The 19,845-nt window shown below is 39.4% G+C and overlaps 1 protein-coding gene across 1 annotated transcript in view; it reads right to left on the minus strand.

Moving 5' to 3' along the window:
* Positions 1-1,094: 1,094 nt before the first annotated feature.
* The window catches only part of IARS (isoleucyl-tRNA synthetase), a 110,981-nt gene continuing 92,230 nt past the window's right edge, over positions 1,095-19,845 (minus strand). Inside the window, exons 29-34 of the mRNA XM_009329264.1 lie at positions 17,502-17,678; positions 13,674-13,785; positions 12,556-12,681; positions 7,285-7,428; positions 6,159-6,311; positions 1,095-1,712 (exon numbers count right to left, since the gene is read on the minus strand). Of these exons, the coding sequence (XP_009327539.1) occupies positions 1,630-1,712; positions 6,159-6,311; positions 7,285-7,428; positions 12,556-12,681; positions 13,674-13,785; positions 17,502-17,678 (795 nt within the window). The 3' untranslated portion in view covers positions 1,095-1,629. The remainder of the gene's footprint in view (positions 1,713-6,158; positions 6,312-7,284; positions 7,429-12,555; positions 12,682-13,673; positions 13,786-17,501; positions 17,679-19,845) is intronic.

A 19,845-nucleotide genomic window follows, 5' to 3' on the forward strand; every position in this document is an offset into this window, starting at 1 on the left:
TAATGTTGTCCCCTTAGATTGTCTCATTAAGAATGAGGTTAGATTGCAATCATTTGCCATCTTCATTTATTCTCCATAAATAATAAGTTTTTCAGCTTAGGAATAGCAATCTCACCTTCGCAAAAGACATAATCGGGTCATTTTTAATGTGACCAAAAAAAAAATCAATACCGATTTGATTTCCATGTTACTAGGTCAATAAAAAGATAAGCAAGCTGACTTACAAGGAAAGGTAGAGGGCAATGTCCAATATTCATTAAACCGAACAGGCCAGTGATTCAGTACGTTCAGGCACTGACATTTTTAATACTGATAAAAATAATTTTACGTAAGCTGAATGCCAGAGACTTGATTTACTTCAAACAAGTCCTTACAATTTTGGTATGGTCCACTAGAGCCACAGTAGTTGCACAGAACATTTATTTATAGTTATTCCCACTAACATAGTGTTATCACAAAAAAGCTTTGGTTTTTATTCATAGTGTAAAGATGAAAAACAGAGCAATGGAAAAACATGCTAAGCAAGACTTTGTTATTCTTACAAACTGTTACTCTGTGTTAATACTCTTGTTCGCAGCATACGTAATCTCGTTCTCAGGAAGCTAATAAAGGCACAGCAGCGAAGGCAGCTGCGTGCACGTATACCTTCTCACGTTCAGTATGCTGTACAATAGCAGGTTTCAACACTGATTGACACCACTATGGAAATGCAGTGAAACTTAAGTGTGCTTAAGTTTCTAGTTTAAGTTAACAAGCCAAAAAACATTCTCAAACTGAAAAACCGTTGCCCGTTATTGCACCTGCCTACAGATACACAAGGTAACACTAAAACATTTGGCAAGTTGTATTGACTATTATGAAAACTAAAAACCCAACACATTTCAATCTAAAACTGCTTTTAAATCTGAAACCCTCCCCAAAACCCCGTACCAAACAAAATCCCCAAAACCTGACAGTATGACAATCCAAACAGCCATTAGCACTCAGTATGGACATTTTCAGATTTCGAGTCTCTCTAGGTTTTCCCTCATCTGTATGGTGTGCTAAGCGTTACCGTCTTTAGAAAACGTAAGGAAGCACAGTACTCTGAACTCGGGGAAACGAGTTTGGAGATGAAGCAGATTTATTGTTCCAAGTGTTGAAGTTTGGGAGTATTTTAAATCAACAGCCACACACTATTGTAACATGGGGTGGGTGGGTGTGTATATATATACATACACACGTTATATGTGCACACACGCACACCCCCCAGAGCCTTGTAGGTAACCCGTGGTTTAGAAAATCAAAGATGCCCCCTGCATAAAGGGCAGGCAGAGAACAGCATCACTGAGGTACTAGTCCCATTTCTTTCAGGCAAATTACTGCATAGATATTCAAGGTTAAGGAGTTCTGACATTTTTCGGAACAGCTTTTACAGTATCATAAGATAACATAATGAAAATACATTGTATTTGAAACCAAAGAGCAGCATATTAGACATGCACTGGTAGAAACCATCCTGTGTGCAATTCGAGATGTTAGAAGTACCAGACACAACTTGGATGTTAATCTAAAAGCGTACTAGTTTAATTTTACTTCATTTTTTGTGGAAAAAGAGTCTACATGGTCTTATTCATAAACATGGAGTTCTCAACATTCAGCTGTGGTGGGTATAACACGAACATACACAGTCTTCATGTTCAGGTTCTTCATGGAGATGTCCTTTGTGATCTCTGAACCAAGAAAAACAAGAGAGAAACAGCACACAGTTAGTGCTCGTGCTTACAAGTAAAGCTATCAACACGCTTCCCCCACCCCCCTTTTCTCAGACAGTTCCACTGGTTCAGTCAAAATGGGACGCGGACAGAAAGTGCTCAGCTCAAAATTCCCTCCTCTTAAAGCCCAGAGCATTAAAGGAAGGGTCACCACGCGTCAGGATTGCCACTGCAAGAGTTGAAGATGCTGTTGTAGGTTGCAAAGTAGAATTTTTCGAAAGCCAACGTCAGCCCACAGCTCCCAGCTTCGCATCCACACAGAATAGTATCTAGTTCAGGAAATTATTTTATAATGCAGTGAGGCCAATATTAACAATACAACACAATGCACTGAAAACCGGAGTCCCTTATCACCATTACGTAAGAATGGCCATACAGAGATCCATCTCCTCCAGTGCCCCATCTCTGACAGAAGACAAAGCAGTGTACGTGTGGAGGAGTGCGAGAACAAGAACATGCATACATTAACTTGAGTTCTGTACATAAAGCAATGATTGTACTAGTATCTGCTGAAAAACTAATGTTGCAATCTCGTCGAGTACGCCTAAAGAATTTCATACCACACCAGATCAATTCCTTAAGTCTTTTCATAGCTGTATGCACCTAGTTTGGAACTGTAATAGGATAAAGTCTCACCAACAAACCTCTTTTAAGGATATAGCGTATTTCCAACAGGCTGATTCAGGGCTTATAATTATTTATGAAACACAAACACAGAGTAATCGCACTTTGTGGCTGCAGAAAAAGTCACCTGCAAAGTTGGTAGGAACTGGAAATCTCTTCTACTCTTCTTGCCACCTTACAGCGCACTTTTCCCAAGAAGTTAGACGCTTGCTAGCTCAGTGCTTCCCAGCACCCGTCAGCTGTAGCAAACTACCCCAGCAACAGCGCAGATTGTTGTGAATACTGGGAGGTGCAGCTTTGGAACAAAAGTAATCTGAGTAACGAATATTCCAGAGGTCTCGTTACTAAGAAACTTCAAAGCGGTAACCCAAAGCAAAAGCATATCAGGGGGTGACGGTGTTGCTCTGCACACTAGAATCCCTATAGACAACACGAGCAAGTAAAAGATGATTTTAAACGTTGGCACTAGTGTCAGCACAAGTGACAGATTAATAACATTCAGAACGGCCGGGTGTTTCTTCAGTAGAAACGATTTGGTAGTGTACTGCACTGTATCACAGGACTGACGTCAGATATTCACGCTGCTCTAACTTGGGCTCACCTCCGCCTGACAGCGACCAAGGCACTGCCTGTGTGCTGGGGGGAGGCAAGCCTGAAGTGCAGCCATGGAGATAACGTGAAAGCAGTTTAGTTTTCAGTAACATGAGGTCCAAGTGAAAACTGATTCTAGGAATGGCAGCAAGGAGTTTTGTTTCCATGTAACGGTGTACGCGCTCCTTCTAACATTAAGGCCCCCATCTTTCTTTGAAAAATATGTCATTTTTAGACTGAGCAGATATAGTCTGCATCGAAGTTTAAAAGCCACCTATTAATTAAAGAATCAAAAAGCCCTTATGGATCATGATGGTGCTGTTTTTAAGGCATTCTCTTCCAGCATTGTGCTCTGCTTTAAGCAGCTGAATACCCATCTACAGAGCTGGAAGAGTGGAGGTATAATCCCATTCAGCAATTAGGGCTTTATTCCCTCATTAACCTTCCTTCCCTCCCCCACTGAAAATGTTACGTCAGTATGTAAAAAAGTTATTTTGGTCTGCAGAAGCAGCCAAACCAACAACGAACTTGGTCTCAAAGTCTTTTTTTTAATTATTTATTTTTGAAATCCCAAAAAAGGAGGAACTACATGAAGCTACTATTTTCAACAGTATTTTTTACTTCTAGAAATCAGAAGCTTGATATCTCAACAAAATGTAAGGACATCCACCTTTCTGAGGCAATTCCTCCAGAGGAAGGCTTTGAAGTTAGCGCATTAAAAAGTATTGCCTTCATCCCGAATGTGACTCTGAATCAGCTACCTGTAACGCGCGTTTCAATCTCATGAATAAGCGACGCTCACCACTCTGACATTATTTATAGAATGTTTTTCCAATATTCCAAAGGGGGGTCAAAACCACATTTCTTTCTGAAAGGTTGGCAAGCTTTTGTGCAATAGGCAGCAGATGCCCACTGCCCGTACCTGACATTTACAAAAATAATGTTTTAAAAGCCGGTAACTCATTTTCCACCAAGTGATTTTTTTCTTTTAATAAAACAGGCATCAGCCTTCCAATTCATGGGTTATTTTCATCAAACGTTCAAGTGGTTAACAGCAAATAACTTGTTATTTTTAGAATAAACCATTAAAAAAACCTACTCAAGAGACTGAACTGTTTGTTTCAAAGGTAGGACCTTGAAATATATTGATGAAAAGATTAATAGGGGATTACAAAGTTGCAGCAAGACACGTAACCATTAATTGAACTCATGTTGTCCAGAGGCATCAAAATATTTGCTTTATATGCAGTGCTTATTGATCATATAAAGAGATCTGAAGATAAAGTACGACCGTTTCAGTGTTTACTCCACAAAAAACCTTATTAGGAGAGCTGCATGGTGAGAATTAAACCTGAGGAGCAGAAGCATAGCTATATGGCACAAGCATGCGTTAGCTACACAAATAAACCCCCAGGCCCAAGTTCTCTACATTGAGTCTCAAAAAGATCAAATCACTTGTTTTAGCCTTTGAAGAGTTATCAAATCTGATCTTTCACATCATCATGAATTGTCACTTTATTTAAAGTTTAAATAGTTCTGGAGAATTCATACTGCAAATATGTTATAGCAATTTCCCTTTTAGGTAAAGGCATTTTAAAAATCCTTACTTAAATTGAGACTTAAAGGCTGTAAATTTCCCTGTTTTGTCACTTACTTCCCTCTTTCAAAGCTCAAAGTTTTCTACAATAGTTATTTTAGTATCTTAACGAAGTCATGTGCTGCCGTGAACCCGTTTGCCCTGTAACAATGATAGAAACCAAAAAGAGACAGACGTATAACATCAATTGCTCCTGAATGGCTAAATTCCTAGTCGGCAAGGTTGCGCTCATAAACACATTTTCTGTTTATGCAGATGAAGTGTGGTTGATATACTTGGTTCTTACACCTTGTGCTGTTTCTAAACACTACAGTCTCCAGTTCTCTCTGTTTGTTAGCACCATTCAGCACGTTATTTTTAGCATTAGCTCAAACTATCACTGGAAAGTCTCATCAACATTTGAGATCCATTTTACTTACAAAAATGGCTTTTGAATAAAGAGAGCTCAGGTCACATGAAATAAAAAAAAAACCCACCCCAAAATCCACAGCAAAAGAACCCACACGTTACTCGCTCTGATTCTAATCTCTCCTGCTTGAATCCCTTCAACCCAGGTGGATAGCTAAGTGACCCCAGTTTTAGCCAGCTACGCTAGAGCGCTACACTCCTCCTCCCCTCATCAGCCGACAGGCGCCTCCCGAGGAAGTCATCCCATCCTGGGGTTAGATAACTGGGTTAAACAAGGTGTCTGACTTCGGGACAGGTAACCTTAATTTACCACGTTAGGCTAAGTGTCACATATCCTTCCCAAAGCGCCTGTAAGTCATGCCATTATGATAAACCGGAGACAGAATCCTTTACATCATTTCATTCGAAGAGTTGAATTCTCCTGAATACACGGAAATATCTGGGGTTTTTACCACATAGTTTCCAATCCATTCTTCCTGTCAAATAAAGTCCCAAATCGTTCTCAGGTCCAGCTTTTTAGCACTACAGGTGGCTACATCTTTAGTCTTATCTTACTCATGAATCAGAAATTTTTGTTTCTAAGCCTCACCATCCGTCTGTGGTTTTGGAAGATTCTTTAACATTTCAGACACGCAACTATGTGATGAAGCTTCCTACTTCCCAGGTATTCTGAATGAATCGCAGCTGCCGCACCCTACTGAGTCTGACCTACTCACACAACTCTAAAATAGATCCCATATGCTTTTCCGCCCACTCCCATTCTCCGAAAGGAAGGAAAAAGAAAATCTGCAGCGATATGAATGTTACGGGAACAATTTGAACAGGTTCTTAAAATATTCACACTTCAGACTCACTTCTCGGAGGAGATTCACTCTCTCTGCTTAGTCACAGCAGCACGTAACTACCATCTACATTGCTGACTGACCATTCTATTCCAAAAGGACGACACTTTCACAGAACTTGTCTTGGCCATTTTATGAAGGGAATGCATTAGAGCTTTGAATTTCTAAATGTATACGTGTGCTTAAAGGATTTTATTAAATAAATACTGAATTACTGGGCAAAACTAGAAACCAATGCGTAAATAGTACGCGTTTAGTAATTAGATCTCAGGCTACATTAGCTGCTCCTCAGCAAAAACTTCCCTGTATCCTTGGACAAGCAAACCAGAAGTTCGTGCTTACCCTGAGTTTGCGCTTCATCCAGGAACAATTTTAGCCTCCTGCTTCTGAGACCAAAAACTTTTGCCGTTTCATGTAGAAGACCTTGGTACGTTAATCCATTCTGACCAACAGGGTTTTCCATTAGAAGAGTTCCCACTGTTCCTTTCTGACATTCTGAACAAGATAAACGGTTGAATCACTATTGGTGAGGAATGATGCTATTTCATTTATCTTGGTAAATTGAAATTTAGGATTTCTTCTTCCATTTCACCTCTATTTCTTCATAGTGCTGAGTAATTACCAATACTGACCTACTTACAGATAAAATACGTCACTAAATAAGTTCATGAATTATAGAATCAGAAATGTAAGTGATTATTAACAGCTTGAAAAACAAAAGAAAACTTTGCAGAATTCTTCACATGGGTCAACAGGATAACCTAGAGACTGGGAAACAGGAACTATGTCAACAGGACACACCAACCACGAAGAACTACAGAAACTCACAAAGCACCTTCTAATGATCAAATCCCCAGTTAAAAAACACATTTTGGGCCCAAGTAGGTTCCCAGTAGCATCAATAGGATTCCACAGGGACAGTCCAGAAAACCTCCACCCTGCTATGAGGCGTTGAGAGCAAGTTACTAACAATATAGCTGCTCCAACGTGAGGTTTCAGAGTAGAAGTTCCAAGATTAGCAGCTGTGAAACAATTACATACACATTACATACACTCCAGATCAGGTTAATAATACAATTCGTTTGGCTTTTGCATAGCACTAAGAAATGTTTCACAGGCCATTTACAATGTCTTGGTAAAGAGCTGGCTCCTTCATTTTCCCTCAGTTTTAAAATAAGCTGCACAGGTGAGCTGATGGTCAGAAATAGGAAAACAAGGCTGAAGGGCTCATGTTTAAATGCTGTCCCTTATCTCACACTGGTTCTCCTTTTTCTTGTGTGAAAAGAGGGAGAAAAGCTAAATGTAAACATTGTGTTTATTAGAAAGCAAATGCTAGGAACAAATAAACACAATCACCATCTACCAGTAAAAACATAGGTACTTCTCTTCACCAGTGAGCAATGGTGTCCAGAACTTGAGTCACAAAAAGCTCAGCCTGTAAGTGAGGAGAGATCAGTATCCTACATACCTTGGGGTTTTGCATTCATTAACTGCAAGTTGATATACTGGCAGAGCAGAGCATCAGGAGAGCTGATCAGAGCAGGTGCCGACCCTGTTGTCACTTGTAGAGTCCTTCCGCTGAGACTAAGCAAGTCAGTTTTGTTTATCAGTTCTGAAAAAGAAAATGAGAGCGGTCGGGCCATTACAGGGAAGCCGCGGTCCAGCTCTCACTCCATTAGCTGATGATGAGTCTTTAACTACTGACTCCACTGTGGAAGCGTTTCCCTCTTCGCGATTCCTTCCTCAAGAAAGAGCATTTCTCCATTCTGAAGAACAGATTTTGTGCAGAAATATTTTGTTTTGTTAATAGAGTACTTCGTCTGCTGGGGAAATGAGCTCCTACGTAACACTTCTTATGCACATAAATATACAACATGATTACTTATGCAATAAAAATAGTTAAGTAGCTTGAAACAAGCAAGAAATTATGCACTTAAGCCGGCCATTTCTATCTCATTAAGTTAAGACCTACGATCTTTGCCTGTACCCTGACTTCCCTAGTTGAAGCAGCACCGGCTATGTGTCACTATGCAACATCAGGACATTTCCCTCATTAAACTCCAGATGATGATAAATGTAAAACCAGTGGCTGGTTAGCTCATGAACCCTCTGCACTAATATTTGTGTTTAATATCAACAACAGCTGATGATTCAGCAGATGACTCCAGCCATGCATATTTAGAAAATGGTGGAAGATCAGACCCAAAATAGGACCTATGTCTCAAAGGATTTTAGGAGTAATACCAGCACCCCGAAAGCACTCAGATGAGAAGCTCGTGAGGTTTCTGTAATACAAATGAAATACGTGGGGCTGCATTCTGCACTGCCAACATGAGCCTGTATCACAGAGGTAAAAAAAAAGCTGCTGATAGCCATAATGTTAAAGATACAGAGAAATAACATCACTGCCTGCTACGAAGCTTTTGCAGCTACAAAAGAACTCCAAAGACCAAATCCAGGAAGAACTAATAAATGTAATTTCTTCGAAGAATTGTGCGTTGCCTGTACGTACGGAACAGGCACATCTGTCATCTCTTTCCAACAGGTTTTCATTCCATATCAACCCTATTCGCATGTCACAGAGCCTAAGTTTTACGAAGCTTATTTTCCATCAGTTCATCTGAATGAATTTCAAAGGGGCAGAAGTGGCACTCCTTTTCCCCGGGATGTTTACAAACTTAAAAATGAAAACAAAACCAAAAAAGCCAACACCAAACCAAACAAAAAAAACCCCAAAAAATCAAAACAAAACCCCCCAAAAAGGTGGAAAGTAATCACAGGCTACAAGCTCTCAAAATTTTGCCAACTGCCACAGAACATCAAAGCGCGACGCGCTGTGGAAGGCTTACGAGGCTGCCCTGAGGAAGGATGAAGACCTCAGACTGCATCTAAGATTCTAAAATGCTATCTTTTAAAAATCAACTTTTTTATATATATATATAGCTTTAAAGAAAAAGGCAAAACTTCATTGCTGCTTCTAGAATTCAGTTTTCAAGAATGAAGGTTTTACAATGATGGTGGCCATCCGCCAGCCACCCAAACGCTTCTTTGGTATGTTTGAGGCGCAAGGCACGGGCTCAAGCACAGGAGGGGGCTTTGCTTTTGGTTTTACTTACAGGGAAGCAAGAAAATAACTAAATTAACAAGTGGAGAGGAATTAACAAGATTTCGTCATACGGAAAGGGAGCCAGCAGCAGGTTTTTCCTGGGATAACCCTAAAGCACTGCCGCTTGCCATTTACGTACAAGTCATGGGTAGGAGACAGCAGTAGCGAGCAGGGTGCTTTACAGAGCAAGAAACACACGGCTCAGGTAACTTCGAGTTTGACATTACCAGTTGCCGGGATCTGTGCAGATCTATGCAGGGCAACAGGGCACGGGCTACAGTCATGGTGATCTGCGTATTTAACAAGCCTAGCATTTTGCATTACAGGACCGCTGACATTTCCACAAGGAAGAGCTCATGTACAGTCCTGTCAATGGAGTCGGTTCATAGAACCCTCTATTAAGAGCATGAAAAAGAAAAAAGTGGCTCATTTTTTCATATGTAACAATACACTTGAAAACAAGCAGATATTACAAGTGCTCATCAATATTAAAATCACTTTTAAAGTCAGTTCTCCCTGCAGCTGAGATTTAAGTGGCAATGCTCTCCTAAGGTGCCTTACAGCCTCATGGCCTTTTAAAAATTAAAGATTTAAAAAAAAAAAATCTTTTTCTACTCTTGTTCAGAAAACAGTACTAGGAATAGAATTAGAAAAAAAAATTAGCAATCTGAAAATCATAAAGATGAAATAAGACATGAACTAAGAAGCTTGTAGAGGGATTTTTGCCTCACCTTCCCTTCCCTCCCTTTAAGCCCTACCTGATTTACAGCTTCATTTATTCCCATAAAGACAAACAAATTGAAATTTTTTTTAAATAGGTCTTTTTCAATATGGCCTGCTTCCATGAAAGCCGAGTGCAAGTCAAAAAGCATTCCCAGTAAGAAGTTTAGAAAGTTTTCAGCTACCTAGAGCAAAAAGAAAGTCACAGACAACTGTTCTTACCATCTGACTTGAGCCCAGCCTCTTTCCTTTAAATGATTAATTTTTTTTAAAATGTAAAGAGACAAATTGTATTCTCAGTTTCTGAAGGTCAGTACAAATCCAGAGCCTTGCTCAGTGTTTGTGCAGTTACTCAAAATACATCAGTACACTGTTGGGGAGGAAATGTTTATCCCATTGTTTCGATGTTGCACATGACATATTTTAGCCTGCCTTAATACAAGAATTGCCTGATCTTGTGCCATTACGCAACCCTAAGTAAATCTTCATTACAATTAGAAAACAAGATAATAAATTACTGCAAGTAAAGTGGACAGCCCTAAAAACCACAGGAAGGAAAATGAGGAGCCAGAAATATGGTTGTACTGGGTCACAATTTTATTAACACACATGGGAACAATTCAGCAACAATTTGTCCGGAGTGCGCGACCTTTCTTTGCAATTCCTCTCAGAGAGCGCGGCTGGTACCAACCCCCTGCCTGACCTAAAGAGAGCCTGGAATCGCCATTAGGCCTCACCTAACACTACCCGTGCGAAGGCTGGGCAGATAAGGCAAAGGGATTGTATCCAAACCAGACATCAGGAATTTCGGTTCTATTCTCTAACATCTTTAAGAGCTATTTTCTTTGTACATGCCTTCAGCCCTGACTCCTCAGGGAGCCGTACCTTCTGCTGATCAATACTTAATTCAAGATCTCTGCCAAACTGCAACAGAAGTGAATTTGATAACCTAACCTTTCCAAGGGAATTTTCATGTTGTTAATAAGCGGGCAGGGGAAGAAAAAGAACCCGCTCTGCCCAAACCACTTACAAAGAGTGAAAGCTTAAAATCAGCACGCAAAGATGGAAGGTCCCAAAATGATACCTACACAGCAAAAGCAACGTGGAAAGGAAAGAAAGCAAGCTTTATAACTGCTGCAGAAGAGAACCTTTGAGAAAGAGGGAAGGTTTAGATTTTCTCTACCACTTCCTTTAGGATCTCAGCATTAGTAGATTGGTGCTGCATCCTTTTGTCCTGTTAGTGGCAAAACCCAAACTGCTTCTCATCTTAATGAGATGAGTTTCCCAATCCTTCTTGGCCTTTTGCAGAGGTCATCGCTTAATAATCATACTGAATGAATTGTAATAACTGTACGGTAGCAAATTGTACTAGTACGTACCCAACTCTGTAGGCACATACCACACTGCTATGAAGTATATCACTAATATTTGGAAAATTATTTCAAGGAAAACTATTTCCTCCTTTAAAACATAACTGAAACTTGAGGAAGATACTGAGGGATCCAGAATTTCCTATAAATCATCTGCAACTGAAAGCAGAGAACAATCATTTTGTATGATAGAACTATTCCGTTCAGCTGAGCACAGCTTGGAACGAGGTTTTATCACAGTAAGGTAAGCGCATCTCATCCGATATGAAAAACCCCAAAACATTCTTCTAGAAATACTTTCAGGAAAAGACAAGTAAGAAAACTAGAGATCGAGATGTAAACGGTGACATCACAGACTCGAGTAAGACTATTCCCCTTCTGACGTCACGGGTAAGACACGAACTGGTGATCCTTAGCCGTCCTACGGTCACCCCTAAACAGCCTTCCACAAGAGCCAATTAAAGTATCTCCCTCTTAGATGGTGCTTCAGTAATGTTTCTATGAAGACACACTAGCAAAAGTTTCTGTAGCCGTCCAATTACCAATTACCGTTAAAATGTATTTTATCATTTCTGTGTCACTCATTTTAGACTTCATATGAAGGGTGCGGAAACAGACAAAAGTTTGAACTTCAAGATGTGCCTGTACACAACCCTGAGAACATACAAAGAGCTTACTCCTACTGTTCAAACATCTCTGAAGTCGTATCACGGCCCGGCCACCGCAAGTCCTCTACTTCCTGTATGCATTCACTGAAGTGTTTGGTTACTAGTGCAACCTTGTCCTCAGCGTGCCGATTTCTATGTTGTAACTTTTCCTGATGTACTGAAATATTATACGTAATGTAATAATAAAACAGCATCTTCGTCTCAGGGGAGAGAATGCCGCTTTTCTGGCAGGGCCTCATAGTCACTAATTGTAACATCTTTCATAATGTTGTTGTTCTCTGTTTCAGCTATATCATCTTTGTAATGAACAAAACTACGACATAGCCTGTAACTCTCTACACGATCCATAGACGGTATTTTTCGTTCTCGTGCCCTAACGGAGGCCAAGTTCAAGCTGCAAAAATATTCCATAGCTTTTTCTGAAAAGAAGAAATGCAGAGATCCTCAAGTTTCTCTAGGGTGAAAAAGCAACATTTTTTTTTTCCTCTACAGACAGCAGTTTGCATTGAGTTTAAATTCTCACCCTGCCTACTGAGGCATTAGGGAAGAAAAAGCAGGCAAAAGCTGATGGCAGCTTGCCATCAACATATAGCATAGCCTGGACCCGATGGAAACGCCTTCCCAAATAAATCAGACTTTGTCCTGATGAGAACTGCAATGGAAATAAGATAACAGAAGAGATGAGCATCATTTAGCAGCAGCTTTTGGAAACCTTTTGATGTGACTATAAACACAGTCTCATAAGTACTATAAAATAGAATATTTCCTTATGCATTTGCTTGTCAATTTTGTATATATATAGAAAAATTATACAGTAAATAACTCCTAGCTGCCGCTAGAAAGACTTTCCATTTTCCTTGTCATAGTCCATTTACCTGTTTTTCCATTAAAAACTGTCAGTTTTGAATTTTTAAGACCAAAAATGCAGGAGACAGCATCTACAAGTCCAGTGAAGTTCAAGGTATTATCTCCTTTTGGATTTTCCAGCAGCAATACACCATCTAAAACCAAAATTAAGAAATTAAAATGCCGTTTGGAAGCAACAGCCAAATGTCAATGATTTTCTAATGACTTCCAGGGAGTGTCTAAGCTAAGTTGAAACTGGCAACACTGCACCTTCCAGAAATTTTTTTAGTAAGAAAGGGAAAAAGGAAAGAAAACGGGAAAACCAACTCAAGCGTACCTCAGATTTAACGTATGGAAGTTATAGTTGTTTTTATTAGCAAAGCAGTCAATTTTTTATGTCACCGAATTATAATCCAGTGTTGTATTGATTGAAAACTGATGGACTGTGTGCCCTCCGAGGCGTTTGCCAGCTTACATAGTTACGTTCATTATTATTCAGTAAGTGGCTTTGTAACCATGTTAAACAAGGCACACTTACTTTGACACATAAACTGTCAACACATGTAGGAAAAATAATTCCAGAGAGTGCATTTAGTTTTCTCTCCTTTTACTGTATTAACTCAACCTTGAAACACTTTTAACAATATCGCTCCACTCGTCTTTTCATTATCCATTATTCATTATCATTATATTCTCTAGTTTTAAAGTATTCTTCTCAGCTCTATGTTTAATAGCTCAGTTTTTCAAAAACAGTATCTCCTCCACAGAGAGGCATCACCTACATTTACAGTACTCCATCAAGAATCAAAAATTCTCAAGGTGCACGCTCTGAGCGTGGGTGAATGTACACACATAAATATAGAGCGTGTACGCCTCCATATAGATACTCACATGCAAACCCTTCTGCAGAATATAAATAATTCATGTGCACGCCCACATATTTACTTCAGGTCCCTATCAGAAGACATCATGGACAACATGTGGTTTTGCTTTTAATAAACTTCTTTTCAAGAATTCTTTAAAGCTACTATCGGAAGGGAGTTCGCACCATCTTTCAAACAAATTTGTGGCTCCAACGTTCATCACACCGTCTTCCAAACAATCTTTTAACACCACCACTGACAAATCAAACCCGGTACGTTCCTACCTTGCTCTGTCCCATTAACACAAACTCTGAGGTTGACGTAGGCACAGGCTGGACCAACACACGGACACAAACCACCTCTGACGAGTGTAATTTCTAGCTCTGATCCCTTCAGCTGAAGGAAGAGGAATATTATGATTATCATCTGAATATCATTTTGTTAAACAAACATAACAAAATATTTTTCTTAAATAAACAACACTAAGATCTTGCCTTATTGTACTAAACATGACTTAAAATAAAATAGCAACTTTTGCCACACCTTCCTTCAGAGACAGAGCGCTTCAAATATTAATTTGTCTTTAATAGATGTTCAAGATACAGCAGCATTTAACACGTAAGAAAAACAGAGAGGAACAAACAGCCTGGTTTTCACAAGTGATGAGCAGTGATGACAGTCTCCCAAAATACAATCCAAAAGTGAATACACTTGAGAGAGAAAGACTCTTCCAGAGGTAATTCAGAGTATCCAAAGACATGACCCTGCTCTCAGTCGCTGCCTGGAGAAGCCTTCATCTGTCTCCAAGGGGCTACCGAGAACAGCCGGGGTAGCAGCTGCCTTGCTATCAAGTCAGCCTTGGTGAGTATCTCCCCATTAGCAATTAGTGAACCAATTAAGACTTCAAACACCCCAACAAGAAATGGAACAAGTGTCTTCCTTTGCAAATGAGACGGACAGGATGAAGAGACTTGACAATCTGTAGCAACACTACAGAAACAGACATTTTGTAGAGGCCTTAAACCACAGCTCCAAGACTGTGCTTTTTCCAAGCATGGGTCTTTTCCTGAGCTAAGTACGGGCTGGAGTTACTCCTGCACTTAGACCAGTTTTCATGAGAATCACACTCCAAAAGATCTCTTAATTACAATTTGTAATTAAACAAATATCATACAGAAATCAGTTAGATGAACAACTGGTACTAAGTGGCCATTGCGGCCAAATTTTTTGTAAATTTAGGGACGGTCTTTGTTACGAGTCACAGTCCAAAGGTGACCAGCTCAAACTGGGAAGTGCCACTCCTTGCTGAGCTCCTACTACAAACTAGGGAGCAGCAAATCTCATTTTGTGTTTACCCAATTCTACCAGCAATTAAGAATTCATTTTTCAAGTAGCTGTTTTTCCTTCCCAGTATTTTCTGAGCAACTGCTGATTTTTATTGTTGTCTCTCAGAGCAAGTCTTTGGGAGAAGAGTTCATAATTAAAGCCTTGTATCAAAAATTGATCCAGGATAATTTCACAGAAATAATGATCCTGAGCATAATCAAAAACACTTGTAGAAAAGACAGACTGCATTTCATTTTTGTCCCAGTCTTCACATATTCAACATCATGCAGACCTGTTATTCCTTTTAACATCTTCCAGAAATTTGGTGCAATGATCCTGTCACAGCTGACTTAACTTATGAATTCACATGTGGAATTACACACTTCATTCTTTTAACTTGCACCTGCTTTTGTATCTGAAAAGTCTATATAATCATCTATATAATCAGCACTGTAAAGCATTTTCCACGTCAATACTGCTTATCAACCCCCACCAACAGAAGACAGTTGATGCATAATTCAATTTGAATTCACATCTTCATAGTCTTTATGCCTGAAACTGCTAGTGCAAAATGCAATCCAGTTATGACTAATAAAGACGACTAACCGTAGCCACGTCTGCTGCACCAAACTACAAATTCATTGCACACAGCTGCAGCTATCCTCAGCCCTCCAACAAAGGGCCAAACTGCTACACTGAAAGGATTTCTAAAGAAGGGCTTTTTCATTTCAGGTATTTTTATTCACTGCTCTTAATGTGACAAGCTAGTTGCAGCGGAACACAGAGTACAGAGTCAAACGTCTGCCCTAAGCAATCCATCTCCGCAGTCTCAGGAGGCGCAACTACCAAGGAAGACTTTACAGTTGCACTAAAATCTCAGTCATCTGTTTCTCTCTGCAACCTCTATTTTAAAGTCTAAGTATGTGCCGAACAATTCCGAGGCACAGCAAGTCTGTAAACACGTGTGCAGAAGGCAACCCACGCGGCAAAGACGACAGACTAACTCCGTAGGGAGGTACTTTGTAGTGATTGAGACTCCTTAAAGTAAAATAATAACAAACAACTCTGCATTTACCCAAAGTTTTTCTTTGCCTCCGTTTACCACACAAACTGTGCAGCTTTGGTACACAGAACTTGCAATAACTCCCTGCTAATGTTTTTGTTTGACAAAACCTCCATGCCCAAGATTTTAAGCTGACAGGTAGGCGCTCTCAGCTCTATGACCATTACAAGATCATTACATTTCTATAGACTTAGTCATTGCAACAGCCACACAGAACCGTATCATACATAGTCTTACTTCAGCTATAATTTTTTAGGTTTACGCAGTCTGAAATCCAACACTTGTGCAAACGCATAGCCACAAACCTCCCAGCTCCGGTTTACATACTAGCTCATCATTTCCAAAACTGAACGGATGTCTGGTTTTTGCTGACATCCAGACAACAACTATCAATTGTATCCATAATAACCAGCACCTTCTGTCAGGGCAAGATTTCGTCTTTACGTAGACAGTGTTATTTAAAACTAATCCAATAGACTCATCTTTCAGCATTCCACAATGTTTTTTTCACTAGAATCTGCTAAATTAAGATTTAGAAAACAGAAAAATAAGGGGGGGGGGAACACACTTGCACAGGCACAAGAGCTTTCACGAAAAAAGACACAGTCGCCAACATTAAAGCTCATGTACTAGGCAATTTCAGAGGCAGGCATTCAGACAAGTGTTTCCCAGCACTAACGTTTTTTTCCAGCTGCTTTTACATTCTAATTCATTTTTTATGTTGACTTAACATCAAACTGTCCATCAGCAGTATCCCAATCAAGTAAGTACCTAGAAGAAATAGCAACATATTTTCACCGATTTCTCAACCATAATATTCTCCACTTTTACACAGTGTTTTTTCCCTGTATTTGTCACTAGATTAAACTAACACTTTTGAAAAAGGCCAAACAGAGCTTTGTTTCAAATCTGTACAACTTATAAGTGTAATTAATAAGTATAAAACATTTCCTTACACATACTGTTATTAAGATGGATAAAACGTGCTTTCCTTTCAGCTATTCTCAGACCTCCAAGCCATTCTATAAATCAAGTTTTAAGTCTGATATATCATAAGTTCTTGTCTTTCTGGTCTAGCATGACATTTAGATTGAAGAATATTTCATCCAAAATTCTGCTAGGAATGCCTTTTGAATATACTAAGTTTGAATAAAACCACAGCAAAAGTATTCTCAAAACACGTCAGGAGAAACACTCAAAGAAAACAAAGGAAATAGTTCAAATCTGCTGCTGAAAGAATAAGCCAATCTGCGAAACGGCATTGTTACAAAAGACTGAACTTCAGCAACACGGGGGAGGAAAAACAAGCGCCTTCAAACATCAGTAACTGAAGCTGGTCTTAAGCCAAAAGGCAGAATTTAGCCTCAAGGGAGAACATATCTCATACAAAAGCATATTAACATAAAGAAATCAGAGCAACAATATTTTTGCTGTTTAAACAATGCACAAATAACTGTGTGTATTAAGCTTACATAAACAACTACCTAAGATATTTATTTTGGTACCCAAGCAGCTTCATTTTCAAAAATACTACACATACAGAGCCCAACTATTCTCATTTTTAAACCAAAAAGACTAATATGGAAGTTTATAATTAAGAAGCAATATCCACTATATCCCACAAATAAATATTAACATACAATTTTTGTGCGATTGAAGCACTTTGTTCAGTTAAAAGCAGATAACAAAGTGAACTACGTAGTTAATGCTTTTTCCTTCTTACTTGGGTTGTTTCCTGGATGAGAACTTCTTTTGAGGTAGGCACCGGGTAAGGCTTCAGGGCAGCCTTTATTGTTCCAAAAATGAAGTCCGTATGTTCCTTAATAACAGTATCCAAGTAGTCACCTTCTGGGTGTGATCTGTAGTACACTGTAATCTCGTCTGTAGGAACCAGATTGCGCTGTAGGATACACCAAATACACTATTAATGACAGCAAGATGACTTTCACATATACAAACTAAAAGAAGGATACTTGTTAAAGAAAAACGTATTTACCAGACATTTGTTAAAAGTTTCCACTAAAGATTTAGAATAAAACTATTCTTCTGTCAGAAGGGCAAGAAAGAGGCTCGAAACATGGCGAGTTTTTCTTCAAAAGATAATGACCAAGTAGTGTACCGTACTCAAAACGTCTGGCTTCCAAATTCATTTCTCCCCATAGTGAACTGAAAGCCTACCTAATTTATTAAAAAGCTTTTCTTGATGCATGAGAATTTTACTAGCGTTTATACATCCCGTTAGCCTGAAATTAAACCCTCAGCTCTTTATTGAACAATTGCTCAATCAGTGACATTTTCTTAATGCCCAAGAGTTTCCGAGACATTTTGGGACTGTTTCGGAAGGTGGTGACCGGGCTTTTAAATTTTCGCACTAGTTCTGCCACATCTCACATACTAATGTTAACTTCAGAAAAAGAGCAATTAATTTGAATGGTATGCTTATTACAGCTGAATTAGAGCAAAATTCTGCCTCAGTAAGAAAATGGTTTCAAGGAAAAAAAAACCAGCAGCACCAAGGAAACTTTATTTCTGAAGTCTGCTAAAAATGACTGCCCTAATGCCAGTAATAGTTACTGTGGATCCAGAATCTGTGGGTTTTATTACATGTACACTTTTATAACAGAAGTGGGAATGAAAGAATGACAGAATAAATGCACATCAGCATCATGATAATCATTAGACAAGACTAAGTATTTTGATATTCATTGAAGTGAAAGTAAATTATGACCTTACGTCCTTACAGAAATAAATTTAAATCATCCAGTACCTTATGAGAGTTTTCTTTTCATGGCCACATTCCTTCCTGTTTTTATTTTATACAAAGTATATAGTTTTTTAATATATATATTTTATAGATATATAATTATTTTGGTACAAATTTGTCATTTTTCAGTCTTATACTGAACGTTCATGCAGTCTTAACTGTACAGATTCTTTTCCCAAAAAGATGTCCCATGAAAATTTCCTCTACACATCATTTAGAGCTCTTGCAAGATTACTTCAGGCATAAGTCTGAAAAAGATACAAATTCCAGTGCATTGCCCCTGAGTTAGTCAAATAAGAAAACCCAACATAAATCACAGAGCAACATGTTCCACGTTGGCAATTGTCGTGGTTTAACCCCAGTCGGCAACCAAGCCCCATGTGGCCGCTCGCTCACCATCCCGCCCGGTGGGATGGGGGCGAGAATTGGAAGAGCAAAAGTAAGAGATCTTGTGGGTTGAGATAAGAACAGTTTAATACTTGAAATAAAATATAATATAATAATAAATTGTAATTAAAAGGAAAACAAGGGGGGGCTGTCCCCCAGCCAACTCACCCCAGTTTCTGCACTGAGCATGACATCCCATGGCATGGAATAGCCCTTTGGGCAGTTTGGGGCAGCTGGCCTGGCTGTGCCCCCTCCCGGCTTCTCGCTGGCAGGGCAGGAGAAGCTGAAAAGTCCTTGACTTAGTGTAAGCACTGCTTAGCAACAACTAAACCAGCAGTGTGTTACCACATTATTCTCATACTAAATACAAAACACAGCACTGTACCAGCTACTAGGAAGAAAGTTATCCCTATCCCAACCAAAACCAGGACAGGAAAGTGTTATGTGCATGAAGGGACAGGGGACTGTTTTGTGTTGTTTTTTTTTAAATTTGTAGGTTCTGAAACCTTTAGAATTCTTCATATCAAGTTAAATTTTACTTAATGTCCTCTCCAGATTAAAGGCCTTTTCGACTTGTCACCTCCATGGTGACCATGCTTTCTTGGCACAAAATGGAGATACTGAGTGCAGCTCTTTCTGGATTAGTATTGTAGAGAGAAGGAAGTCACATTGGTTCAAAGTGCTTTAACGTAAGTTCAGACGGCATCATTTCCATGTATGATGAGAACAATTTAGAGCAGAATCATTAATGTAGGTATACAAATCAGTGCCCAAAATGCCTCCTGCAATTTGCTCAGACATGAGTTTGTTTCCTTTAGCAGTCCCAGACTCGGACGTCTCCGCTCTCACCAGCCCAGCTGACGGGACCGGAACTGAGACGGAACAGAACGTGACACTTTGCAGGAGGCTGGCAGGC

This window comes from Pygoscelis adeliae, unplaced genomic scaffold (assembly GCF_000699105.1).
Source record: "Pygoscelis adeliae isolate BGI_AS28 unplaced genomic scaffold, ASM69910v1 Scaffold277, whole genome shotgun sequence".
Lineage (NCBI taxonomy): Eukaryota > Metazoa > Chordata > Aves > Sphenisciformes > Spheniscidae > Pygoscelis > Pygoscelis adeliae.